The 26,885-nt window shown below is 46.5% G+C and overlaps 1 protein-coding gene across 14 annotated transcripts in view; it reads right to left on the bottom strand.

The window, feature by feature from the left end:
• PPIP5K1 (diphosphoinositol pentakisphosphate kinase 1) overlaps nt 1–25,144 on the bottom strand; it is a 49,842-nt gene extending 24,698 nt beyond the window's left edge. The window contains exons 1-29 of one of the 14 annotated variants that reach the window (XM_082619852.1): nt 25,112–25,141; nt 21,222–21,317; nt 20,761–20,935; nt 20,132–20,327; nt 19,595–19,685; nt 19,284–19,369; nt 18,830–18,984; nt 18,596–18,697; nt 17,972–18,133; nt 17,697–17,818; nt 15,712–15,813; nt 15,403–15,489; nt 15,210–15,285; nt 14,957–15,066; nt 14,789–14,871; nt 14,489–14,620; nt 14,212–14,333; nt 13,657–13,839; nt 11,273–11,414; nt 10,860–11,083; nt 10,412–10,539; nt 10,086–10,200; nt 9,809–9,916; nt 9,080–9,196; nt 8,752–8,916; nt 6,772–6,921; nt 6,063–6,153; nt 3,033–3,158; nt 2,254–2,316 (exon numbers count right to left, since the gene is read on the bottom strand). In XM_082619852.1, coding sequence (XP_082475978.1) covers nt 2,254–2,316; nt 3,033–3,158; nt 6,063–6,153; nt 6,772–6,921; nt 8,752–8,916; nt 9,080–9,196; nt 9,809–9,916; nt 10,086–10,200; nt 10,412–10,539; nt 10,860–11,083; nt 11,273–11,414; nt 13,657–13,839; nt 14,212–14,333; nt 14,489–14,620; nt 14,789–14,871; nt 14,957–15,066; nt 15,210–15,285; nt 15,403–15,489; nt 15,712–15,813; nt 17,697–17,818; nt 17,972–18,133; nt 18,596–18,697; nt 18,830–18,984; nt 19,284–19,369; nt 19,595–19,685; nt 20,132–20,327; nt 20,761–20,907 — 3,385 coding nt within the window. In that variant the 5' untranslated portion in view covers nt 20,908–20,935; nt 21,222–21,317; nt 25,112–25,141. Of the gene's footprint in view, nt 1–2,253; nt 2,317–3,032; nt 3,159–6,062; nt 6,154–6,771; nt 6,922–8,751; nt 8,917–9,079; nt 9,197–9,808; nt 9,917–10,085; nt 10,201–10,411; nt 10,540–10,859; nt 11,084–11,272; nt 11,415–13,656; nt 13,840–14,211; nt 14,334–14,488; nt 14,621–14,788; nt 14,872–14,956; nt 15,067–15,209; nt 15,286–15,402; nt 15,490–15,711; nt 15,814–17,696; nt 17,819–17,971; nt 18,175–18,595; nt 18,698–18,829; nt 18,985–19,283; nt 19,370–19,594; nt 19,686–20,131; nt 20,328–20,760; nt 20,936–21,221; nt 21,318–25,111 lie in introns of those variants that run through there. The other 13 variants (XM_082619859.1, XM_082619858.1, XM_082619860.1 and 10 more) reach the window with 13 other exon arrangements.
• Nucleotides 25,145–26,885: the final 1,741 nt, after the last annotated feature.

Below are 26,885 nucleotides of genomic sequence, written 5' to 3'. Positions count from 1 at the left end.
TTCCCACTATATTAGTTCACCTTGGTAAGTTCAGCATGCAGTTTACTAATGGGCCATACTTATATACTTGTTGTAGTCACAGGATGTGACAGAAGCTTATCAGGAATAGAGGGAGGGATGGGCTGAGGGGTGTTCTCCCATCAAAGCAAGGAAGTAGCACTGCCTTGCCTCCTTTCCAAAGCCAGGTCCAGTTCTTCCAGCTGCTATTTCAAAGCCACACATCATGGCAAAGAGATGGTGGTGATGGACAGCAGGCTGGCACATTGTTGTGACTAATCTGTTGCAAGCAATTGCAGACAGAGCATCCACTCTGTAATTGCTGGGTCAGTCCAGTAACATGTGGCCATGGGGTAGAGCCCTCATATTGTCCTGAGGGCCAAATTAAATCTAGATAATCTTCAGCAAGAGACATAATAGCTCCAAATCTTTTTCTCCTAGATCCCAGATTCCGGCTTCTCAGGCACTTTAGCCTCCAGGCTCAAGTACAAGAAGAACAAAGGCCAGCAGAGCCCTGAGGTTGTGTGCAGGGTGCTGGAGGAGATCTTGAATTTACTCTCTTGCACTATAATTGTCCAGGTCTTTCTCCCTCTCCCCCTTTTGGTAGAATTAATTCTTCTTTACTGGTGAGGCTGCTAACCAAGCCTTCAGGGAACTAGAGATATATAGGTTTGAGGATCTGTTTTAGGAATTTGGATCTTTTCTCACAGAGCCTAAGAGTTAGGAGAGTTGTGATTTAGCTCTCATGTCAGGGGCCCAAGTTCCTAGTACCATCTTCTGTTCCCTAAGTAACAAGTCTCCTAAGTCCAAATCCCAGGCTGTAGTGTTGGGGTTGGTGCCTGAGGGTCTACTCTGGAGATGACTGTGGCACGAAGGCCAGAAGAGCTTGAAGCTAACAGTGCAGGCACAGTCACGCCACTCTGAATGGGAAGCTCCTGTCACAGGCACAAACAAGAGTGCGGGTGGGGGGTAGGGGTATAAACTGAGCAAGTATAAGCTAGTCAACATAGGGAGATTTCACCAGTGCCTAGTGGAGATGTATGGCCTGACTGGGCTAAAATCTAGCAGCTGCCACTGTCTAAGGAGCAGGTGATCAGCACCTAGAGTTTTTTCAGCCAGGAAAGCCAGGCTAATTTTACCTCCCTCAGAGGCTTAGCTCTTGAACAGAAGAAAATCGTATCTAACAAAACTGGATTTACCTTGAAGACAAGATACAATGCAGAGAGAAACTAAGGATATAAAGGCTAAAGCAAGGAGTAAGTCCTGGGTTCCTCTGCCATACCCTACAAAGAGACCACAGCCCTTCAGTTTTGGGTTTACGCAGATCTCTAAACTCTCCCACCTTAGTGTGGGCAGACCCTGTTCTTCAGTATTCTTGAAATATTATTTATTCCTAAGCTCCCCCAGAATCTCCAGTAGACACCTCAACTCTTCACTTCCCCTTCCTGGAGACTGCAGTGCCATAAGTAGGCTGGGGCTACATGGAAACCACATGGAAACCCTCAAGGCACAATTCTTTTTCCTTTACCTACCACCTCCTACTCCTTTTGTTCTTTCTTGTATCCCAAACCAATCTGGACTCCTGTTTTCTGGGCCCAGACCCTAGGTTAGTAGTGACGTAAAGCAGATGTCAGGAGCACAAGAGCCACACAAAACACACACAATGGTAGGAGATAGGAATATGGAGATGGAAAACAATATACTCAAGACTAATGCATTTATGGGTAGGCTTGGGAACTGGGAACTGCAGCACTGCTCCAAAAGGGAAGCAAACTAGTCATCCACTCCAACAAAAGAGCTGGTGAAAAAACAGGAAGATCAAAATTACATAAGCTGATGAGTTGGGGAAACAAATCGACAGAAGAAATGGGGATGATATAGGTAATACTACGCTCTTTCTAAGAAGGGGAACCATTATCTTGTTTGTACAAAGCCTGGCAGTCATGTGATGGGAAAGGAAGAGGTTTAATTCATGTTTCGGTGATGATGCTGAAAAAAGTGACACAATGGTGATGATGGTGACCATGGAAATAAGACCTTGAGTTGCCCCAGGAATCGGGCAGCCAGGCTGCAGCCAAGGCTAAGGTCTGTCACAACAAGTGATATATCCCAAGAGCGACAATAAGTGAATGGTTCAGAGACAGCAGGGTGTCAACACAGTGGAGGGAGAGGGAAAGTCAGTGTCAGAACTCAGAGGTTAAGTGTCTGGAGGTGACATGGTGAGGAGGAATGACGTTGAGTCAGAAGCAAACGTACCGTTAGTCGGATGCTTTGCAAACGACACAGAAAATCGTTTTACGGCCGGGACAAACAAGAGCTCTGGGGAGAAAAGACATCACGGGGATTATACCCACCGCTGTCCCCACCCTCTGCTCTGGAATTTGCTCACAATACACTCTGTTCTTTACAGTTAGTATACGACCTGCTCCCACCCCCCCCCCTTAGATTCCTTACTACCACATTTCAATCTTTTCCTTTGGATAATCTCCTCTCAGGAATCCATGTGTCATCTCTACCATAATACGGCCCCACAAACAACCCTAATCTCACCACCACGTCCTCTTTCTGGTCATTTACAAAGAAATAAAATCTTTGTAGAAACTTTCATCACTTCCCCCAGTCTCTTTCCATATCATTTTTCCTGCCTTGGCTGAACAACTTCCCCATCCCTGATTTCCTAGATTTTAATTGAGGCTCCACTGCATTCTTCCTGACTGTGGATCCTCCTCCTCGGTCCCTACCCCTACAGGCCAGAATCCAGGAAAGAATACAAAGGTGGAGTAAATTGATGTAGCAGGGCTGTATGTGGCTGATTATGAAGGGATAAGCATAAATAAGTAGTATTTGTATGGCGAGAGGGAATGCAAATGGAGGGGTGGATGGGGTCTTGGTTGCTTCTCCCCTCTATAACTGATGCAGAAAACTTGTCATAAGGCTAGTGTCAGCGCCATCTTAAGCGTGAATTGTTCTTGAGCTGTGTCCTTGCTGGCGGACAAATGAAGAAAAGAGTTGCCCCCCAAAACCCACCCACATACCATCTCGGTGCTTCAGACTGGCAGGTGGTAGCTTTTTGCCTTGGCTGCGGGCGTAGTCCTGAAGATTCGGGGCGCTGGAGGAGCCGCCCAGCACTGTGGTGCTGAACAGCCCCGTGCACTGTGAGCCTGCAAGGCCGGGAGTGCATTAGTAGCCACGCAAAGCTGCAATTACCACACAGAAGTACGCACAATTTCACATGACAACGTCAGGACACACACACATAACCATTCAGAGCCACCACCATGTGGCCACTTCACATAGCCACACACAGCTTTCACTACTGTCCACAGCCACACTGGGCAAGCAAAGTGAGGATGCTCCTGAAAGTCTACTTGGCAGATACAAGAGGCCACTACAAATACAGGGTTAGTCATATTAGGGGACTCAAAGCTACTGAAAGGGATGAACTATGCTCTCTAGGTGGCTCTCAGGAATGCTCAAAGAATAGATAGATTCCTCTAGATCTCCCTAGATTTAATTCAGTGCTCCTTATGCTGGATATAGGGTTTGAAGAACCCAGAAATCGAGTCCCTTATTTGTTTAAAAGGAAAGAAACCTTGACTGAAACTAGAGACTAAGTTTAGAGTACTGAACTCAAATTCAAAGTTCTCATAAGTTCCAATTCCTCCTAAGTTTTTCATCCAACATTCCCTCCCTTCTATTTTCCCTTAGGCCTTTTTACCTTTCCCAAGAAAGTATGAGACTCACTGAGTTTTTGAAGCTGGAATGGATTCAAAGATCATCCAGTTCAGCCTTCTTATTTTAGAGATGAAGAAACTGACATTCAAAAGGGATCTCATTTGTTCAAGGTCATACAGTTTGTTAGGAGTTAAGCTGGACTAGAATCCAGGTCTCCTGACTCAGGATCAACTGTGTTCAGTTAGAAAAGAAATAGTAATTTTTTTCATCAAGAAGAAACAGAGCATTGTTTCTGAAGTGAAAATGGACACAAATTGAAAGGCATGTGAAGGGTCCGGTGATTATATGCAGAACATGCCTACTAACAGCTGAACACCCTACTCAGGAGAACCTCGTGAGCAGAAAACAGCGAAAAAGATGTTTTTTCTACTCTCGAAAGTTTATTGTCTTGTAAGTTCTGTGCTCAAAGCCAGATGCCCACACACATAAGTTCAAAGAAAGCAAAGAGAACTCTTGACAGTAAGTGGAGTAAATAAAACTTGAAAAATCCCAGAAGCAAATAAATCAAGCTAGTCACTGTCCCAAGTACCTGATCGACAGTAGGGTTGGGACTCCCATGGTCCCATCTCCTACTATAGCCCACAAGGAGAGAATGGGCAGGAGGAAACAAGATTAACACTCCAGTTTGTGGGATTTTCTCCTCTACTTCCAAATCCATCTTAGCCAAGACCCTGGGTTTGACTTGGGAACTTAACATTCATAGGGGAAATGGACAGAGTGGAGACGTCAGTTTCCTTTGAGCCCACAAAGAGGGGATATGGTTTCAGGCGTCCCAGCATTTCAGGGTCACCACATAAATCAACAAGTTCAAAAAAAAAAAAAAAAAAAAGAAGTTCAGATGGCTGATAATTTCCACCCTGGAATTAAGGACCACTCCTCTGCGCAGCAATTTCTCCTACCTTTCACGTTGAAACAAGCTCAAGAATAGAGTTCCAGAGAGAAATAAGGGTTGCTAAATATGTCTGCTTTTTTCAGAGAAGCTGGAACTAGCTGGCTGTATCCCAGCCCACCCTCAAGCTTTGTTCTACATTTACTTCCTCCACGAAATAATTTTCTGGCATAGTCCCACCAATCCTGCCGTGTCCAGTCTTGGATCATCTCAGGGGGTAGTCTTTACCTTACCACCACCATCTGTCAACCAGACTCATGCCTCTGCCCTGTTCTTGACAGCACTCCTCCTTAACTGGGCCAGACACACCTATCCTCTTTCCCACCTACCTGAAACCTATTCTCTTCTGGGGTTTCTGGGAAAAAGGTCCATATTCACAGATCTAGACATTTGTCATTTATTTTTCATGCACCAAACCATCTACCTCATTTTAGGGATCTAGAAGGCAATCTACTCCCATAAAATTAGCCTGGAAAATTACTAAAAACCTTTCTTCCCATTTCTGGTCCAAATGCTGACTGTTGTAGGGCCAAGAAATTGGGTGCCAAGGAGAAAGGTAACAGAAAAATGAAAGGAGCTAAATGGAGAGAATAATAGGACAAGATGGAAAGAGCCAGGGGACCCAGTCTAGACCCCACACCACTGTCTCTACCTGCCAGTTCTGGTTAATGGCTCACAGATGCTGTGTTCAAAGATAGTCCCTCCCAAGGACCCCTCCCCACTCCCCAAGAATACAATACCCTCTGAGGCTTGGTCCTTCCTGCAGTCTGTGTTCTTAGGAAAGGTTGAATGATGTTCTCCACCCCTCTCCAGGAATCAAAAAAATCAAGAGACATTCCCTCAAAGTCCTGAGAGAAGCCTCTGCCACTACACCAGTCTCAGATTTGTCCCTCAATTTTCAGGAAGGAAGGAGGAAGAATTACAGGATTAAGAGAGGATGAAGGGGAGGGCATGGAGGTAGGAGGGGCCAAAGCAAGGATGTAATAAACACAGGTCTGAAAGGAAGACATGGCACAAGTTCTCCAAATGTGAATATGACCGTTATTGAGGGAAGGGAGCGTCTCACAAGTGCCTCTATTTATAGCTTTGTCTCTGAAAACTCTGAAGAGTCAGAGTCTCCATGGACCCTAAATGTCTGGGCTAGACTGAAGGGACAGATAAGGAATAAGAGGGGAAGCCAGAAAAATGCCCTTCAGCCAGAGAAATGGGGGTTGTGTAGTAAACCAAAAGACAGACACCTTCTTGGAATACAAACGATCATCTGGGATCAAAGTTCACACCTACATGTGGCTTCTCCCAATTCATCCTCCCTAGCCCCACCCAACAGTTCCACTGACTAGATGACCCCAACTCCCATGACTAAGGTTCCCCACAATAAAACTCTAAAGAACAGACAGACACCCCTTCCCAACAACAGATGAGAGATGCTGGAAAACCATACCTAGGCCGCTCTGCTTCATCTCCGTTGGTGGCCGTGAAGATGAAAAGAGTCGGTAGCCACTAGGCCTGGAGGATGAAGTCTCAGAAAGCACCTGGAGAAAAAGGACTCTATGTTAATTACCGTTTTGCCACCTCAACTGAGAAGTCTAAAACCCAGGTCCTGAATTCCTGCCCCTACAAAACCAAGCAATGTCAGGAAGTTTAAGGATTTTTATGAGGAAGAAGAATGTAAAGTCTAAGAGTATACTTTACAGAGGAAACTGTCCAGGGAATCCTTCTATACTAGAAAGCACTTCTATTTCCAAGATGCCTGTCCCTACAGCCCCCTAATCCCAAATCTGAGAAATCATTATTCAACCATTCTCAGTGCTTAGCAGGGCAGGGTACCTTAATCTTTTATATCCCTCCACAGAACTCAGAAAGCAAATCACAATAGCTCAGCCACAATAAGAAGTCTGGCTACGCTCTCTTCTTTCCATGGGACAGCTGTGGCTACGGCAGCCATACTCAGTTTCTTATCTGAGCCGAAAGCCCTCCCCTCCACTCCTGGAGACATGAAATGGATTTCTGAAAAGCCCACAAGGGCTCAATCACACAACCCACACCACACACACACACACACACACAACCCCCTCAACGGTGTTCTGAGTCCCTAAATCCCAAAAGGCAAAGACAGAGGCAATAAGGGAAGATGAAGTATGGAGGGACACCTGTGTGCAGGATGCCAGGTGAGTGGTGGACACAGCCCGGGGCTGTAGGCCGATGGCTGGGGAAGGCCGGGGGAGGTCCCCTGACCTCCGGCGGCGCCGTCCCCGCAAGGGGATCAGGTCCAGGTTCCCCGTGCACTGCATGTTCATGACCTGCAATCAGACCGGGTGGAAAGCCGGTCACGGCTCCTTACACCCCCAGGCTCCCCAAAGCCCTGGGCCCATTGGGCAGAGGCAGTTGTAAGGCTGGAGAGGATGATTGCCTAGGGCACAGCTGCTCTGAAGGTCACAGATTTTGTATTCTAAACCAGTCCAAAAATATAAGATGACAAGAGGAGAAGAAGGGATGGAAAGAAGGGTTGTAGTGGATAAGAATAAGACTACCAATGCCTGTACTTACAGAACACGGAGAGGAAATATTAATATTAAAAGGTTGTATGACCAAAGAGCAGAGAGAAGATTTTCTTGCAAAGCTGAGGAGCATATCTTGGGCAACCATCATCCTGGGTAGCCATGGTATAAACAGCACTAGTAACTGAGAGGAAGAAATCTGATTACAACAGAAAGCTTCCTATAGGCCTGAAAGAAGTCAATTTCATCAAGTCTGAGAGATGATACACTGAGAGCTCTGCTTTGCCTGTCTCTTGACTGCTTAAATCAGAAGAAAAATGGGGGTCCAACATAATAGTGCCAGAGACTGGCAGACGATGTGAATGGGGAAGACACTGGATGTGGAGGAGCAGTTTATTAATGGAAGATCATATGTCATTCTGTCCATTTGATCTATTCACATGAGTCTGCAGTGTACTAATGTATTATGGATACTAAGTTAACTTACACCTCAAAGAAAATATGATGCATACCCCACCTAAGGAAACTCTGAGTATTCATGACCTCAAGTCCATCTTAAAATAATCAGGAAGAAAAGGATGAGTCTAGAAGAGAGACTGCAGTTTGTCTTCTCAGCATTCTCCAAAATCTGAACCATAAACCTTTGTCTGAACCTATGTAAGCTAGTTATAGATTCTTCTGAGATATTTCAAAATGGAAAGACCAATTCCTTTAAGACAGAGAGCAGGCACCAAGCCAAGTGAACGGATTCATCTGTCAAAGCAGGACCCAAAATAGACAGTCATGGTCCCTGAGACAGGGATAAATCATGGGGTCAAAAAGAGTGTCATTGGGCCAAAGAGGGAAAGGATCTCTCCAGGAAAAGACCAAAACTTTGGTTTTTACTCCAGGACACAATGTGAGATTTACAACAGTCCTTTCCTCTAGGCTAGAGAAATAGAACCAGGACTAGGAGAACCCAGGCCCAGACTGATAAACCTCATCAGAACAAAGGGGAGACAGACCTCGAGACTTGATTCCCTTTCTGGGATGAGAGTATAGATAACCCTAAAGAGGTTAAATTAAAGTGCCATTTTTAGTAAAGTGATATTTACTACAATCTGAGCTTTAATATTTACCCAAGACAACAAAGAGATGGAGGGGGCCTGGCCTTCAATATCAACTATATTGTTATCATTGTTACTGTTTACTAAGCATCTATATGGTGAGTATTACTTATATTTTACAGATGAAAAAAATTTAGGCTTGGAGAAGGTACCTGTCCAAGATCACACAGCGTCTGATTATCAGACTGGGATTTTAGCCCAGAGTACATGCTTTTCTACTATATTTCCTTTTAAAGAACTGCCTTCTCAAATTCATCCAGAGGCCTCCTCCTCAATCTCATCTCTAAAAGTCCTTATCTCTCAGGCACCCCTCACTGGCATCTCTTTAACCTCAGAAGTAGCAACCAGCTTAAAGGAGCTTTCCTGCGAGACCAGCTGTGAAAGAGAGATTAAGTAAAACATATCCATCAGGGGCCGGAAGACTCTGTTTAAGGTCCTAAGAATCCCACTGAGGGGATTCAGAGATTCATGGACATTGTCCTATGAGCACTTCCACCACTTCTTTCTCCCAAGCCCCTCCCATTACCTCCATGGAGCCGGCTTTGCGGTTACGAATGAGGGGTGATCTCTTTGGGAGGCCAGGGCCCTCAGAGGGCTGGGGTGAGGTCTGCAATGCTCCGTCTGGCTCATCTGATGCCTTTCCCGGGCACAGGTCCTCCATGCTGCCTTGGTCTGTTTTCATCTCCTCATTCTACCCAACAACAGGCATAGACAGGAGACAGGAGAGGTGTTAATGGTCTCCAGCCTCCTAATCCAATTCTCCCCAATCCTTTTAACCTCCCTGTACTGTTTCCGGGTTTCCCATCACTTGGTTCCTAAATCCTCCAGTCCCAAATCCTAGAACTCTGACCCACCTCAGAAGAGGCTGGACGGAATCCACAGCCAGGTGGGGCACTGCCTTCTTCCTCCACACCTTTTACTCCAGGGCTGAAGTGCAGCTCCACGTGGAACCGCTCCTCTGATAAGGGATCCTTTAGGGCATCACCAGATGAAAGGGCAGTTGGAGAAGCTGTACATGGTGGTGGAAGACCAGGCAGGCACAACAGAGAGGAACTCAAGAGGACACATCCTCCCAGGGCTGAGGTTTCAGTGTCTTACACCCCTCTACAGTAATAGCTCCCTTTAACTACAGTCTAGTGTTACAGGATCCTCATACTCTCAACCTCCACAGGACTTGCCAACTTCCAGTTCTACAACTGTCCCCCTCCCTATCCATCTCCCACAGGAATTCAGCTTTGCTACGGTGCATACAGCAGCACATTTAAAGATATCTTTGTGGAGCCAGATGAAGAAGGTATATGTGTAACAATGTTTGAGAGAAAAAGACTCATTGTAACATTGTTCAAATTCCATACCCTCCCTAATGTCAGAGCTATGTTCTCTGGTATCTCTCTGGCTCAACACCAACCCAAAACATGTTTTCTGTTCCAGGAGGAACCTCCTGGATCTTCTCTATCATGCTGCACCTAGGTACCACACCTAACTGGATTCTACAGAATCTAAGCATAAGAAAGTTTTTCCCTAAAAGGGGATGGAGAAGAAAGAAGGGGCCCTCTCCTCACCCCACCCTGTTAGCTCCTCACCCGTGTGTTGTCTTCATAAAGCATGATGACAATCTGGGTCATGTAGTTGAGCTCTGAGATGGCACTAAGATAAGCCAAAGCTCGCTGCCACTGTGCATCCTTGGTCTCCTACCGAACACAAGAAGAGGTAAGCTAATGCCCAAGGACGAGGGAGTCAGTGAATGGGCAGGGAGACGAGGAGAACAGAGGAAGCTTGCAGTAAAAAAGAAGCATGAGGAGGAGGGTAAAAGAACGCTGGGAAAAGATGTTAATAGGCTGAAGGGAAAAGGATCCTTACATCAAGAAGTCCCCCATAACGGAAGACACTGAGTAGGGAGTGGACGTGGCTTTCACTGGTGAAGTAGAGACGTGTTCGAACATGGCGGCCTGGGGAGAGCACTCCTCGGGAGTACCTGAGACAGCAGCTAAGTCACTCACACTGTCAGCCAGTCCTCTTCTCAGCCCTCCACAAACTCCCTCCTCCCGCCTCAAAGACTTCTCTCTCTTTTCCACCCCAGGACCCCTTCCGTTCTTGGTTCCCCAAGCTGTCCCAGCCTGGGTTCCCCCAAGAGCTCCCTGACATGCCCCTCCCTCCATCCAGCACCCCACCCAGCCCTCCCTCACAGGGGGTGCAGCTTGTTGACAGACTCATCCTCGTGGGTTCTCTGCAGGTCAAGTAGTATCTTCCGCAACAGTGGAAGACAGAAGCCCACAGCAATTTCCAGCTTCTCCTCCCGACTGATCCCGTACTCCTAGGGGCCACAGGCCAGGAATAAGCACCTCAGTGAATCTTGTTTTCCTCTTGCCTCATACTCCCAGGTCCAAGAGCATGCTTGTCTTCACCTCAGGTCTAGGGCTTCTTCCAAAATCACCACATTCCCCCTCTCCAGGTTTTTCCTCAGTTAGCCTCTTGGGCTTCCTCAGAGCCAGGATTGTAGCTCTAATTGTAACAACGAATTCCTTCTCTAAGTTTCCTTCCCCTGGTTCCCACACTGCCCCTCCTTCCTGCCTTTTCTCTCCTTCCTTCCGCAGTGCCCCCAGCCCCAGGCTCCATCCCTTATGTGAGACGCACCTGGGGAATGACCACATCAGCCAGTGCCTTAGAGAGACGGAGCAACTCCGCTGTGCCTTCAAGTCCCAGACTCCCGTTGTGCTGCACGTCATACTTGACACAGTCATAGATGTCAGGGATCTTACTTATATCATAGCGCCCACTCTTCTGTCGAAAGTCACGCTCCAGCTTGCTCCAACGCTGTAGCATTAGCTCTAGTGTCTCGCTGTGGTAAAGCTGCAGGTCTGGAAGGAAAGCAGACAGTCAGACAGAGCTAAAGGCTTCACCTCTAACAAAAGACCCTAGCAAATCTGAAGCAGAACCAGAGAGATGAGGATGACGTGTCTCAGACACTTAGGAGAGGACACAGGATTGCCTGAGGAACCCATCCGTACCCAAAATCTTGAAAGGAAGATAGTAGTATTCAAACTCACCTACAGACTTGGGGTCCTGCATCCGTTCCTGGATCTGGTGAGTGAGGTTTTCAATCAGGGCAAATACCTGATCACAGACCTTCACAGGATTATGGATTATAGCCATGGAGTTGAGTAGGGAAGTGCTTCCAGTGGGAGCCAGCTGTGGAGAATAGAAAGATGAAAAGACAGGTTCAGTGCCAGTTGCCTAGATTGCTGTGAGCTTATTACAGAGAGACTGCCTGCAAATAAGCTCTGTCTGTTGGCTCACCCCAACGAGCATTCTTTTTTCTTTTTTTTTTTTTCGCGGTACGAGGGCCTCTCACCGTCGTGGCCTCTCCCGTTGCAGAGCACAGGCTCCAGACGCGCAGGCTCAACGGCCATGGCTCACGGGCCCAGCCACTCCGCGGCATGTGGGATCTTCCCGGACCGGGGCACGAACCCGTGTCCCCTGCATTGGCAGGCGAACTCCCAACCACTGCGCCACCAGGGAAGCCCCCAACGAGCATTCTTAGGCTACTGGGAACACTAGCAGTTCAGATGAGGGGACTGCTCTAGCACACAGTCATCTAAGAATGGGTCATCTTAAAAGTCTTGGAGTCAGAGGAAATAAAATAGATCTAGGTTCTTTTCTTGGGGGTTCTAAAATAAGCATGGAAAATGCTGAGGAATACAGATTAAACCAAAATCCCCACAGAATGTTTTCATGAGTGGGTAATAGACATAACTACCTTATTCCTCTAAACAAGATGCTTGCTTGAATCTAGAGTAGAGGTGCTGTCTCAGAACTAAGTTCCAACTCAAGCATTTAGGATGGTCACAGTCAATGAAGAATGGGGAGGGGGAAAGGAGATTGCAAGTTGAATGTACTCATTCTACCTCGGTCCTCACAAGTTCCATTCTTGCTGGCAAAAGGAAGCAAGGAAAAAGGAAAGATACCTTAGCTTTTTTGGATTTGACGTTGAGCAATGGATTGGAAAATAAGGCAGCAAGGTCCTGCCCCTTTATCAAGGCCTGCTCAGAGAAGAACACAGAAAATGCCATTCTCTAGTCAACGTGCTCAGCTACTTTGCTTATTTAAGAATCTATCAAAAATGGTTACACAGCAGTTATGAAATGAGGAGCTGTGAGTAGGAGGATGGTAGAAAATCATTGTCTGGCACATGATCCCCAGTCAATCATGGCATGGATACATAGGAAAAAGGAAAAAGGAAAAAGGATGGCTTGGGTAGTGGCATCCACTGTGATTAATACTGTGAGGCAGTATATTGTAGTGGCTAACAGCCTGGGCTCTCTAGTTAGATTCCTTGGGTGACCTTGGAAAGGCTGCTTAAATTCTTCTGAGCCTAGGCTTCCTCATCTGTAAAGGGTGGGGGGGGGGAAGTAGTACTGGTCCACAGTTCTTACAGTGGATTAAAGATGGCCATTAATTCTTTGTCACATTCCCCTTCCCTTGAATCTGGGCTGGCCCTGTGACTGCTTAACCAACAAAAAATAACAAAGTTATACTGTGCTAATTCTGGGCCTACACTTTAAAAAAGCTTGAAAGTTTCTGCTATGGGGGAGTCCTAAGCTACTATTTAAGAAATCCGTCTGGGGAATTCCCTGATGGTCCAGTGGTTAGGACTTCATGCTTCCACTGCTGGGGGCATGGATTTGATCCCTGGTCTGCTAGAAAAACCACATGGGAAAAACACTTGGAGAGGAGAGGCTCTGAGACTACAGGGACAGGGACATCACGAGCAGGGAGAGAGCCCAGCCATCCTAGCATCCCAGTTGAGCCTCCAGATGGTTCCAGCCCCAACATCTGGACAGCAGCTGGGCAATTTTAGGGAAGACCCTAAGCAAGACTAGTTGAGCCTAGAGCTGTAAGGTGATAAAATGGTTTTTGTCTTTAAGTTACTGAGTTTTGGGGTAGTTTTTTATACAGCAACAGATAAACTGAAACATCCTTTCATTCAAAATCCTTGGGATCAGCTGTGTTTTGGAATTAAGAATTCTTGGGACTTTAAGAAGTTAATACGGTGCATATGCCAAATGTTAGATAATACCTCCAGCAGGGCCTAGGACATAACCAAACACTTTTCTATTTCTGTAGCAAAATGTATGACTATTTACACTAGATGGGATAAATGGGAATTAGAAAGAGTCTTACCATGTCGGGTTTTGCTGTCAAACGAATCTTGGTGGCAAAGTTATAAAAATCTTTTTCATTTCCAAAACTGTGGATGACAGATTGTGGACCCATACTTATCTCAAAGGGTAAGGATTAAATGATACAATACATGGAGAGCACATAAAACAGTGCCTGGCACATAGTAAGTACCATTACTGATCACTATTATTTAGAATTCTAGGATTTGGGGATTGGGTTGTGTTGGGCACAAAGTCTAGGAGAGCCTGACCTGATCATAATCCTCAGGGGCAAAGGGTGCATCCTGCTGCAAAATGTGGTGCAGCCGAGCCTTCACCCGGTGCTGGCAGCTGCTCAGGGAATCACCATCACTGTCCAAGAGCCCATTCATGTTGGCACTCTTCACCATTTGTACCAAAATGGGTGTCAGCTCCCCTTCTAGAGCTAGAAGGCCCTGGAGGGGAAGCACAAAATCTATTAGTTTTCCTTCCAGTCTAGTTCCCCCAGGCCTCGATGGTCCCAGAGATCAAATGAGAGCTGACTTGGGAGTTGGGGTATAGGTCAAGGGGCCCACCCCACTAGTTATTCTCAGAAGTATAGAATGCAGTCAGTACATACAGCTGATTCACTTTGCTGTACGGTAGAAACTAACACAACATTGTAAAGCAACTATACCCCAATTAAAAAGAAAAAAAGAATGCAGTCAGACACAAGCAGAAACTTCTCTGAGTTGGCACACAAACACTCTGAAATTTCCAACTAGTTCTCCAAACTCTGCTTCTCTACCTAATGGAAGCTGGAACTGTGGGAGAACTGTAGTGTGCACCTTAGCAAAGGCTGCAGCAGTCATCTGGACACGGCCCTCATCAGAGGCATAAATCTTGAGATCATGGCGGAAGGTGCTATGGAGGCGAAGCAGCCCACACCCAGGGAAGCCAGCATAGTCACCTGGGGGCAAAGGGGAAAACCAGGAATGGACGGCTATAAATACCCAAGAATGCTCATTTCCCCTTTAACTTCCCTATTGTCTCTGTCCCTTGTTTCCCCAACTTATTCTCTAATCATCTTATCTCAGCCCTGCTAGGTAGGTACAAAACACTCACCCTGTCCTCCAGGGTACATGCAGCGGAAAGCTCGCCCCAGCTCCTCAGCCTGAACACGGCCAGCAGGGGTCAGTTCTCCACCCCACTTCAGTACCAGCAATAGGGATGGGGCCAGAGCCTCCCCCTGTGGATCTGCAGGAATAAGGGGCAGTGAACAGGTCTAGATCTAAGGAAAATAGTGGGGACATCTAAATGTTAGGTCGTCTGAGGAGCCCGGAAAGGTAATTTGGGATAGAGGTCATCTAAGGGTTCAAGAATAAAAGATGTGAGTGGTAATGGGAAGGGGGTATTACATCTTACCTTGCCCCTCATTAGAAGCTTTTACTCCATGAGGGTAGTAAGTTAACTGCACCTTCCGGTTGATGCCTGAGAAGTGACCATACCTGCAGGATAAACTCACAGTTTACTTTCTACCCCAGCACCCAATTCTCACTGCTAGTGGCCCCCCTTTCCTATTCCCTTTCTCACATCTCCAGCACAGATTTCAGCTGTTCCAGTTTCCCAGTCTTCTCCTCAATCTCACCACCTGGTTCTTTTTCCAGTTCAGCCAATAGCAGCCTTGTGATGTCCAGCACCTCCTGGAGGAAACAACAGGGTATCTGTGCAGGAGGCCAAGTCCTGGCTGGTTAGGCTTTCATCCTGGTCTCTCACTGAGGCCCCCAATCCCATACCCTCTATCTTTCCGTAGCACTGCTCCTCCCAGCCAGATTTATCACCTTACCTGTAGCTGCTCGGGCCGCTTCAGTTTTAATTTCCCTGTCTTGTAGCCACCATGTTTTTCAAATAGACTAAAAAACCTGAAGAAATAAGGAGAAGCTTCAGTATGGGCTGAGACAGACAAGAGCCTCTGGGAGGTACCCCTCCCCATTTCCCTCACAAAAACCTATTTGTCTAGATTAGGATACTCTTCCCACCTTGGGTGTGTCACTTCCATCTTCATCTTCTGCTTGGGGGTACGATCCCCGTGACGGATAATTGCAATGACGCAACGAAGTTCCATCCTAAGATAGGGAATGTTGTTAGAGCCTCTCCCCAATCCCACCCCACACCACCGCCCATTTCATCCTACCCAACGGGTCAAAGAACAGAGGAAAAACTATCTGAGATTAGGAATAAGGGTAGGCTCCACCAGTCAGATGGCACAGGGTCAGGAAGTAACCACTGGTCTGACAGAGATGCCTTAAGTAGGTTACTCCAGATTTTTAACTTTTACTTTTGCTCACATAGTGCCAGATGTGGTAGGGACAATGGGAATGTCCTCAGCTTCTGTGGGGATGGACCATGGGATCTGGAACTGCGGGGCAAGCTCCCGCATTATGGTGTTCCTAGAAGGAGAAATGCAAAGAAGCCATGTGAAAATGAATGAACCAGAACTACATATATGAATGAAGCTCACAAAAACTAACAAGTAGTTGAAAAATGCATTAATATAAAATCTAAAAACATGCAAAAGCCACCCCATATATGTAATAAAAATATGAATATATAAATGGGAATGACCAAATAAAGGACTGGTTACCTCTGGGGGGTGGGAGGGAAGGGAATATAATTAGTAAGGGGTATATAGGGGCTTTAACTATATTCTTTTTTTTTAAAATTTATTTTATTTTTGGCTGCATTGGGTCTTCGTTGTTGCATGTGGGCTTTCTCTAGCTGTGGTGAGTGGGGGCTACTCTTTCTTGCAGTACGTGGGTTTTCATTGCAGTGGCTTCTCTTGTTGCAGAACATGGGCTCTAGGCACTGAGGCTTCAGTAGTTGCAGCTCGTGGGCTCTAGAGCACAGGCTCAGTAGTTGTGGCGCTCAGCCTTAGGTGCTCTGTGGCATGTGGGATCTTCCAGACCAGGGATCAAACCCGTGTCCTCTGCATTGGCAGGCAGATTCTTAACCACTGCTCCACCAGGGAAGCCCTATATTCTTTTTTATTTTTTGGCTGCACTGTATGGCTTGTAGGATCTTAGTTCCCCGACCAAGAATTGAACCCGTGCCCCCTGCAGGGGAAGCTCGGAGTCCCAGCCACTGGACTGCTAGGGCATTCCCACCTTTTTCACTTTTAAACCATTTTTACAATATTTAAAATACAGGCATACCTCGGAGATATTGTGAGTTCAGTTCCAGACCACCACAATAAAGTGAATATCGCAATACAGTGAGTCACATGAGTTTTTTAGCTTCGCAGTGCATATGAAAGTTATGTTTACAGTATACTGTAGTATATTAAGTGTGCAATAGCATTAGGTCTAAAAATATGTACATATCTTAATTAAAAAATAATTTATTGCTAAAAAATGCTAACCATCGGGATTCCCTGGTGGCACAGTGGTTAAGAATCCACCTGCCAATGCAGGGGACACGGGTTCGATCCCTGGCCTGGGAAGATGACACATATTGTGGAGCAACTAAGCCCATGCGCCACAACTACTGAGCCTGTGCTCTAGAGCCTGTGAGCCACAACGACTGAGCCTGCGTGTCACAGCTACTGAATCCCACGTGCCTAGAGAAGGTGCTCTGAAGCAAGAGAAGCCACCACAGTGAGAAGCCTGTACACCACAATGAAGAGTAGCCCCTACTCGCCGCAACTAGAGAAAGCCTGCGCACAGCAACAAAGGCCCAACACACCCAAAAATAAAATAAAATAAAATAAATTTACTAAAAAAAAATGCTGGGCTTCCCTGGTGGCGCAGTGGTTGAGAGTCCGCCTGCCGATGCAGGGGACACGGGTTCGTGCCCCGGTCCGGGAGGATCCCACATGCCGCGGAGCGGCTGGGCCCGTGAGCCATGGCCGCTGGGCCTGTGCGTCCAGAGTCTGTGCTCCGCAGTGGGAGAGGCCACAACAGTGAGAGGCCCATGTACAGAAAAAAAAAAAAAAAAAATGCTAACCATCATCTGAGCCTTCAGCAAGTTGTAATCTTTTTGCAATAGTAACATCAAAGATCACTGATCACAGATCACTATGACAAATATGATAGTGAAAAAGTTTGAAATATTGTGAGAATTACCAAAATGTCACACAGAGACACGAAGTAAGCAAATGCTGTTGGAAAAATGGCGCCAACAGACTTGCTCTACACTAGGTTGCCACAAACCTCCAATATGTAAAAAAAAACGCATATCCGCGAAGCTCAATAAAACAAGGCATGCCTATAAAGTAAAAACTTTCCAATTCTCTTCTTTAAGCCCATTCTCCCCAGCTCAGACCAGTGTCCCTTACCCCAGAATCTTGGCACAGTCATCGTAGTATTTCATCGAATTCTTGACGAAACTGAAGCCATTGACATCACACACAAAGGAGTGACCATTGGCACGAAGGAGGTCAAAACCGCAGACTGTTTGCTGCAGGGGATAAAAGCAAGATGAGAACAAGAGAGCCACTCTTCCTTCTCAGCACTCCCCTCATTCCACAGCCCCTCTCCTGCATCCCTCCCCCCACTCCCCACCCCCCAGCACACACACCCTCCCCTTCGCCGCCAAGGGGACTTCCTCCACCTTAAAAGCTACGCAGACTTTCCTGGCCACCAGCTTTTCCATGGCAGTCAGCATGACTGGATATCGAATTTCTTTCCCCTCACTGTCTCTTTCGACCTTCCCATCCAAAGCTGGAGATTTTCTGGCTTCAGCATGGGCATAGTCTGGTCCCACTGTATACACCTGCAGGTACATAGCATCACTGAGTATGCCCACAGCTCACCCTGCATATGAGAAGACAATATGAGCACTATGTCTGTAGACTAGTTTCACAGTAAACAAAAACAAAAACAAAACAAACAAATCCCCAAGTTTTGTGAACAAGGAGACTGACATTTTTCTTACTGAGCTCTCCTTTAGTATCATTATGAAGGTTTCTCCACAGGACTCCAAAACTATTGCCTAGTCCTTACTAAGAAATAACTTACCAACAGTATTCCATTTTCCATGTCACTCTTGCCCTTGCTCTGATAGTGACAATGTAAATACCTACTTCCCCCACTTCTTACCTTCACCTGCATATGAAAGCCAATCACATTCATACTTTATTTTCTACGACCACTTCCATACACTTCCACTTGCTTCCCAAGCACCCCGCCCCACCCAGACATTTATAACCTCTTAAATCCCTGTATCCACCATAACCTTGACATCTGTGCCATCTGTTGGCATAAACTCCTCATAGATGTATGACCCTGTCTTCCGGACACTGCTCTCAGGAGAGTAAACGCTGCTCCGGCTGCCAATCTTCAGGAGAAAAAGGAAGGGAAAAAAAAGTTGCCTCTAACTTGTCCCCACATCCTCCAGCTTCCCTCCCCACAACCTCATTCTCGCCCTTCTACTTCTCTGCCTCCCCAGATGCCCAAATGTCTCCCATACCTTACGGAAGAGGCGCTGGCTTCCTCCTCCAGCTGAGCTGGGGTAGTAGATGTAAACATTGTGGTCCTCTGCACTCACTGGCTTCTCCACAAAGGGCTTGGGAAAGACGGCTCCATTTACCTCCACCTGGTCTTCACCCTCAATCAGGTTGCACTCTGAAAGGTAGGCGTGTGGTCATTCCTAGGGCCTAAGAATACTTCCAACTCCCACTTCTCTGAGTTGTAATCTCCATAACCCTCAAATTGCTATGACCATATCTTAATAATAGATATGGTAATTAATATCTATATAAGAGGTCCAAGGTTCTGTCCAAAGACCCATGGCTCTAGCTCTACCCATAATCCAGTAACCAAAGCCTCACTGAGCCAGGTGGTACATAGGAGACGTCTAGAGGAAGGAGGACTGGGCTAAGTCGTAGAAAGAAGGGCAGGACTGGACAAGGCCAGGTACTCACCCTCAGGCCGGGCAGGGTCACGGTTGAGCACAGCATATCGAGGCAGATCAATACCCTCCTCCTGCAGGATCCGGTACACCTCCCTCCTGTCACCCCCGAATAAATTAGCTGGGAGAGGTGGGGGATGGTGACCAGGGGAGAGGCTAGGGATTTCATTCATTCAGGAATTGGGAGGCACACATGTACAGAACTCAAGAGAGTATGGTACAAAAATTAAGCATGTTTGTTTGACTCTGCCCCTCCCAGAGTGGGTTCTCTAAACAGGCATGATCTCAGGGCCACCCATCCCACCAGTCAACAGAAAGCTATACCTATCCTGGATGTAATACTGCATAGCCAGGTCATTGATAAGAAAAGGGTTTCGAAGCTTGGAGTAAGCAACAGCTTTGTCCAGAGGAAAGCCTGGGATGGAGAAAGGAAATAGAGAGACCAAAGGAAGAAAGTGAAAGAGACAGTGAGAAAACAGCAAGAGAAATAAACATATTAAAGCTATTAGTTGCCACTGAGCTCCACCACCCATCCAACCCAGCACTCATCCTCCTGCCCAACTTCCCAAGTCTGGAATATCCATCAGAAAAAAGTAAAACAGAAATTATTTTTAGGGTCCTTCCAAAGACCAATTCTGTCAGAGACCCTAAGAATCTTAGAGCTGTCCTGAGGTTCAAATATGGGCTTTAAACTACCCCTGGCAACTCCTCCAAGATGTAGGGAGAACAAACCCCTTTGCACTGTTCCTTAGTGTGTTGGGAAGAGCTGATGGCCTCCTTACTATTTGACAGTAAGAGCCTCATTTCCCAGTCCAGCATTCCCAACACCATTCCTTCGCATTTTCCTTCACACACACCAACCTTTGGAGTGGAAAGAGATGAGGCAGTGGCAGGATGGCCAGTTTTCCACAGGTTCATTGAGGATCACATCTTCTCCCAGGATGATAACAGTCAGGTAGTCAAATCTGCAGAGTCGCTCTAGGATTTGGGTCATTGGCTTGGACTTGGATTTCTTGGTCATGGCACAGATGCCAACAATGATCTGAGGTTCAGGAGGCTACAGAGAGGAAGTGCTGTCAGGTACTTCCCACCTAAACCATCCCTATCAGGGAACACACTGTCTCCTCTCCTTAGGGCACAGAGTTTCTTGCCAGGACTTTGGACCTATGGGGTTAAGGTTATCTCCTAACTTAGGCCTAGACTGGGGTACCTGCAGGTATTCCTACTGCCACAGTAGGAAATGTGTACTCAGGCAGAAGAGTAGAAGAACCAATAATAATGAGACAACAGGAGGAGGGCATAAGGGTTGGGGCTTCAAAGAGAGGCAATCTAACCAATCTCCACTGCCCTTCCCCTTAATCAGAATAGGGCCTGTTTATGACAGGGAGTCTATGCCTTTGGGAAGAATGGGGAGAGGTGTCTCCATCTTATGGAATCTCAACTGTGACAGGGGTCCCAGAACCAAGTTACATTGTTTTCCCTGGTCTTACCACTTCATCCTCCTCATCCTCAAGGAGCTCGCTGTCACTCTCTTCTGTCCTCATGCCTATTCCACGGGTGCCCAGCCCCTCATCTCCAGCTCCAAGGAAGAAGTGGGCTGTGGCGCTCTCGCCCTCACTGGCCGGCAATGACCACATCCCCGCCGGAGCACCCACTCATCCCGCTCTGCAGTGGAGGGTATGTATCCCTGTTAGTTCAGAATCCAAGCCCCATGGCAGTGGTTGCGGATGGGGGATGGGGAATGAGAAAATAAGAGGGAACTACAAGGGGACTAGGGGAAACAGGAAACAAAGCTATGGTGAGAAGGATCAACAGGAAAGGAGGCATGTGGGCTATGACTGGAGACGACTAACGATCCCTAAGAGAAAATCGAGGTCTCCCTTCTCCTCCCTGCTCACCCCACCCCCAACCATGAGAAGACTGGTAAGAGGATCAGCAGATTAACCCGTACGGTGCTGGCATGCCCCTGATTCTGCCAGCAGGAAAAACCGTTAACTCCAGCAGCAAATGGGAAAGGCAGTTCCTCATGGAAGGCTACTGTTGATTCCTACCAGAAGAGAAGGTCAGAGTGGCATTTCAACTTTGGATTCATTCCAAAATGTTCCTGGCCCTTCTCCACTTCCCCACAGTAGTGTTGAACTCAGTGATTTAATTCAAGAGCAGAGGAATAAGAGAGTTCATTTGCCTTTGCTCTTAACCCCTATCTTCATTCCTACCAAGGATTAACTCAAAAAAAACATTGACTGAGGGCACCCTATGTTCTAAACATTAAATCAGAACATTAAAATCCCCTATGCTCTGTCTCTCCTTCACCTGCTTTACCTTAAAAGAGAGATGCTCAGTTCCAGAAAATCTGTTCAAGGAAAGAGGTCTAGTGCTAGTTGGGAAGCTGAGGATACAGGCATCCATACAACAGGCTCCAACCCATTCTCAAACTGAAATTTCAATTTTCTCTCTACCATCTCAGGGTACAACAGACACAAGGCTGGTCTAGCCCAAGGTACTTCATACCAGAAGCTACAACGGACTACAATGGAAAGCTACAATGGAAAAAAAAATCCTGCCTAGAGCCATTATCAGTGAGAATATCTTAAGACTTAAAAATGAGTCAGAACAACCTGGCAGTTCCACTTCCGCATACATACACCTGCAGCAGTGGTTCTTAACCAACTGTGATTATACTGTGCAAAGGACATTTGTCAGGAGACACTTTTGGTTGTCACAACTGGGGAGATGCTATTGGCATCTAGTGAGTAGAGGCCAAGGATGCTGCTCAACATTCTAAAATGCATAGGATATACCCCCACAGCAAAGAATTGTCCAGTCCAAAATGTGAGTGGTGCCGAGGTTGAGAAACTCTGCTGTAGAGAAACTCTCCCACATAAGAAGACATTTGCAAGGATGTTCATAACCTTACTGCTGGTAATGGCAAAAACAGAGAACAACTCAGATGTCACAAGTAGAAGAATGGATAAATATAATGTTGTGTTTACAAATGGTTGACTAACAGCAATTATTAAAAATGAATCGGAGGGATAAATTAGGAGCTTGGGATTAACATATATATACTACTATATAAAAAATCGGTAAACAGGGCTTCCCTGGTGGCGCAGTGGTTGAGAGTCCGCCTGCCGATGCAGGGGACACGGGTTCATGCCCTGGTCCGGGAAGATCCCACATGCTGCGGAGCGGCTGGGCCCGTGAGCCATGGCCGCTGAGCCTGTGCTCCGCAACAGGAGAGGCCACAACAGTGAGAGGCCCGCATACCGCAAAACAAACAAACAAAAAAAATCGGTGAACAACAAGGACCAACTGTATAGCACAGGGAAATCTACACAATACCTTGTTTGTGTGTATATACATATATATATATATGAATCATTTTGCTGTACACCTGAAACTAACACATTGTAAATTAACTATATTTCCATTTTTAAAAAGTGAATCAAAGCTATATATAACATGGACAGCTTCCAAATGCAAACTGCAGAAATATACATGCAGGACAATTCCACTTGTACAAATAAAAAATACTACATATGTTTATGGCTGTATACATAATTAGAAGTATAAAAACAGACGGGAAAGAAAGACATCAAATTCATGATAGTGGTTACCTCTGAGCAGAGGCGAAAACAGAACTGAGAAGGATTCAAATGGAACCTCACAACCTTATCTATAATGTTTATTTCAATTAAGAAAACTCTGAAGCAAAAATACAAACGGTTAACATCTGTTAATACTAAATTGTGGGGATACGGGTATCTGTTATTTTTTTCCAAAAATGAAATTGAGTCACATCAGCAATTTTCTACATTCTGCAGAAGTTCCCAGAAATACTGACCAATGGCTCTAATGAAAGCCACAAACTCCTTAAGCAAATGGAGCAATTTAGTCTTATAGGTTTTTAGTCTTCAATATTTACTTTCAGTATTTTTATTTTAAATCCTTCCACTACAAGTGAGTTTGCAGCTTTGATTAGAAAGTTATAGCTAATCTTTATATAGATCTTGACCTTTCTAGTCTTCACCATCTGCTTTTCTCTGTTGCTCAACCACCGTGAGGGCACAACATTCTCCTTAGGCTTAACGTTTTCAGTTGTACACTGCAGGTCTTATACATACACACTCCTCTGATTATAGCCTGTTTCTTGGAAATCCTTTTTCGTGACCTAACCCAATTTCCATGACTTGTGACATTCCCAAGGTCCCTGTATAGTTTAAGCAAGCAGAATTTTGTTGCACGCTTTATCCTTTCTCTGAAGCAGGAGCTTTCTCTCTGTCTAAGATTCCTAACCCTCCACACTTTCTTCCACTAGGTCTTTCCTGGTTTTCTACTGAATGTACACTGTCACATTCTTGAAATTCTATTATAACTCTATAACAGGAGATGATAATTGCATGGCAAAGGAGAATCTGTTCACAAATATGGAGCTGAAGAGAGATGAAAGGTCTAAATTCATAGTTAACAAAGCAGAAATAGAAGCTTGACAGAAATAGCTATGAAATAAGCCAGGATTTATTTAGATGTACCTCTGCGAGAAGCTGGGATTTAACGTGTTGTTCCAGGAGCCATTGCCCTGTTTTCTGTGCTCTTCTCCCCTTCTCCCTTTCCCCTAATACTTTGTTGCAAAAGAAAACTTCAGACTCTACAGTAGGCTAAAGGGCAGTCTAACTAGGGCCTGAATCAATGTGGAAGGGAGCGAGGGAGGGGAGGAAGGAGGAGATAGTATAATAGGTAAGGAGAGAGGGAGGGGCAGGTGGGCAATCTTCTCAGGAACATCTATTTTAAATGAGATCTAGAGATGGGACTGAAGGGAGGGTAAACTGTGTAACTTCTTTATCCCTTAGAATTTAGGGCTGCTTTCCTAGTCCTCTAATTTCTTTAACCACCATGCACTTCTGCACTTGATGGAGGGCTCCATCAGTGATGAAAGAGAAAGGTCAGTACAGAGTCAGGCGGGAATACTTCCAACACAGTTAAAACTCCTCAGGCCACAAACACTATCTCCTTCAACAGTGGACCCCTTCTCTCCTTCTTGATGCAGTTTCTAATGCTTCATACATACCCTTATTCTGCCACTGATGAACTGTGTTGATGCCCTTGTTCTCGGTATCAACTCACTCACACTGCCTTCTTTCCCCAACTTACTAAAAGGACTCTTCATTGACTCCCCTAACTACTGCCCCCTCCTACATCACTAATCAACCGATCCAATCAACAATACAACGAATCCTCTCGCTCATTGACTCCCCAGCCTTAAACAGTCCTTCAAACCCTCAGATGAGTCACCACACTTGGTAACAAATTTATATGGAACCCTCAATGCTCCCCCGCACAGACTGTCTGAGAGCCACTCCTTCCCAACCTGCCTTCCCTCCAGGCTCACCTTCTCCCTCCTCTCTGCAACAACCCCTTCCTCCAGCCGAGCCTCCGGTCTGACTCCACTCCCACGCCTCCTCACACAGACCTGCCCGCCCTGACTCTCTCCTCGGCAGACTCCCCTGGCTCAGCAGGACCCCCTTTTCCTCACGCAGACCTTCACACACCCATCTCTTCTCTCGCTGACCCCCTCCTCTGCGCTCTCCCTCACTCAGCTCCGGGTCACGATTACCACCTCCCATCCCGACTCCTCTAGCCTTTTGCCCGCCCCCGCCTTCCCCGCCTCACTCTCCCTTCGCTGACACTGAGGCCTCTCCGCTGGGTCTCTTTCTAGAGCTGCCCCCAGCCGCTCCTAACCAGCGCCCTCGGCACCGAAGGAGCCCACTTTATCCAGTCCACCCCCTCAGATACCGCCCCCAGCCCCCAGCCACTCCCCCACCGCCCCCGGCCCTCACTCACCCGCCTCCCTGCGTTCGCGCACCCGAACCTGCCGGCAGCGACACCTGACAGCGGCCCAATCAAAGCACGACTTCTCTTCGGCGCCACCAATCAGCGGAGGGCGCGCACCGGCAGCTGAGTCAGGCTGCGTTGGCCGGCGCTTCTGCGCGGAGGATGGTGGCCTCTAGTGGTTCTGGGGAGGAAGTGCAACCTGTTGTTCTTTTTCTGATTTCTAACTGCGTCGCCACAGTCCAGATGCTTGGTCTAGACAGAGAATTTCCAGTGAGACGAAGTCTGGGGAAGCGAGATGTAGAGGAAGAGGCAGAGTCTGTGCCATTGCACCTCCATGAGGACAAAACCAAGTCTTCTGTTCGTTTTGTAAAATAAAACGGGATATGATAGACGTAGAGATTCAATAAATGTACGTTGCAAATGTTAACGGACTAGAGGAGTGAAAGGGAGGCTAGAGACAAAAACAGAGACAGAAACAAATCAGAAGGTTAAGGGAAGGAAAAGAGACTTACTTATGGAGGAGACAAGACGATGGATGGACTTGGAAGGCTGAACAAGTGGATTCCTATCTCCACACTCTGCTTGCCCTCTTGCCTTTAATAGCTGTGCAGCCTTGGACAAGTCATTGAACTTCCCTCAGCCCCTCTTTTCTCACCTGTGAGAGAGTGGGACTAGAAACCCTAACTCACAGGGTACTGATTATATGAAAGCATTTTGTGGATGTTTGTATTGTTATTATCTTTGCATCCTCACTCAGCTTTCTCTGGTAAAGACTATTCCAAGTTCTGTTACCCAACACAAGTTTGTGTGCCCAAAGCACAGTGAGGCCAAACAAACAGAAAGGCCAGAGTTAGGAGCAGAGAAAGGTTTATTGCAGGGTCAAGCAAGGAGAACAGGTGGCTTGTTCTCAAAAAACCCCATTAACTCCCTGATGGTTTTGGGGAAAAAGTTTTATAGGCAAAATTTGGGGTGAGGGCTGCAAGTGTGTGACTTTCTTCTGATTGGTTGGTGGTGAGGTAACAGGGCGGTGCTCCAGAAATCTGTTATTCAGCCTGAAGTTACCATCTTCCATGTGGGGGGTGGGGTTAGTTCCTGCAGAAGAACTCAAGGATATTGTTACAAATATTCCTCTGTGAGGAACCAAGATCCTGCTTTAATTGCTGCACTATAGTTTTTTGATTGTCCCTCCTGTGTTTCTGTATCCCTTCCCTTGCCTGATTAGCAACTGTTTGAATCTGCCCTTGAAACTCTGGAAAGGTCAAGGAGGCTGAATGAAGCCTATTTCCTACAAACAAGAAACGGGGGACACAGAAGGGATTTGTACCTGGGAGGGACCCACAGTGTCCTGCTCCATTTTGTCCCTAGTGTAAGCAGATAGGTTAGGGGGTCACCGGAGAAAGAGAGCCAGGAATGGCTTTCTTGATATAAGAGAACCCATTTTGGCCTAAGCCATTTTGTGATATAAGCCTGGCCCCAGTGCTTGCCCTTGAACAGTTCTCAGTAATTAATTATCTTAAGGGAGGGAATGCAGAAACAAGGGAGGAGCAGTCAAGAAACAACAGTGCAGTCTTGGGGCAGGGCCCTGATTTCTTAAAGGATATACATAATAATTCATCTTTGAGCCCCATAGGGTCCTGCTCGGTTTCACCCCTTCATGAATATGCATGTATCCTTAGCTGAAAACTTCCCAGATTTTGCTGTTCAGGGAGACGCTGCTTTGGGAGAGATCCCTGGTGTTCTCCTTACTTGTGGCAAGTAATAATAAATCCTTCCTTCTCCTGAT

Source organism: Mesoplodon mirus (genome assembly GCF_964341445.2).
Source record: "Mesoplodon mirus genome assembly, chromosome: 4".
Taxonomy (NCBI): Eukaryota; Metazoa; Chordata; class Mammalia; order Artiodactyla; family Ziphiidae; genus Mesoplodon; species Mesoplodon mirus.
The sequence above is the reverse complement of the archived record's forward strand: the minus strand, read 5'-3'. Positions and strand labels throughout refer to the sequence as shown.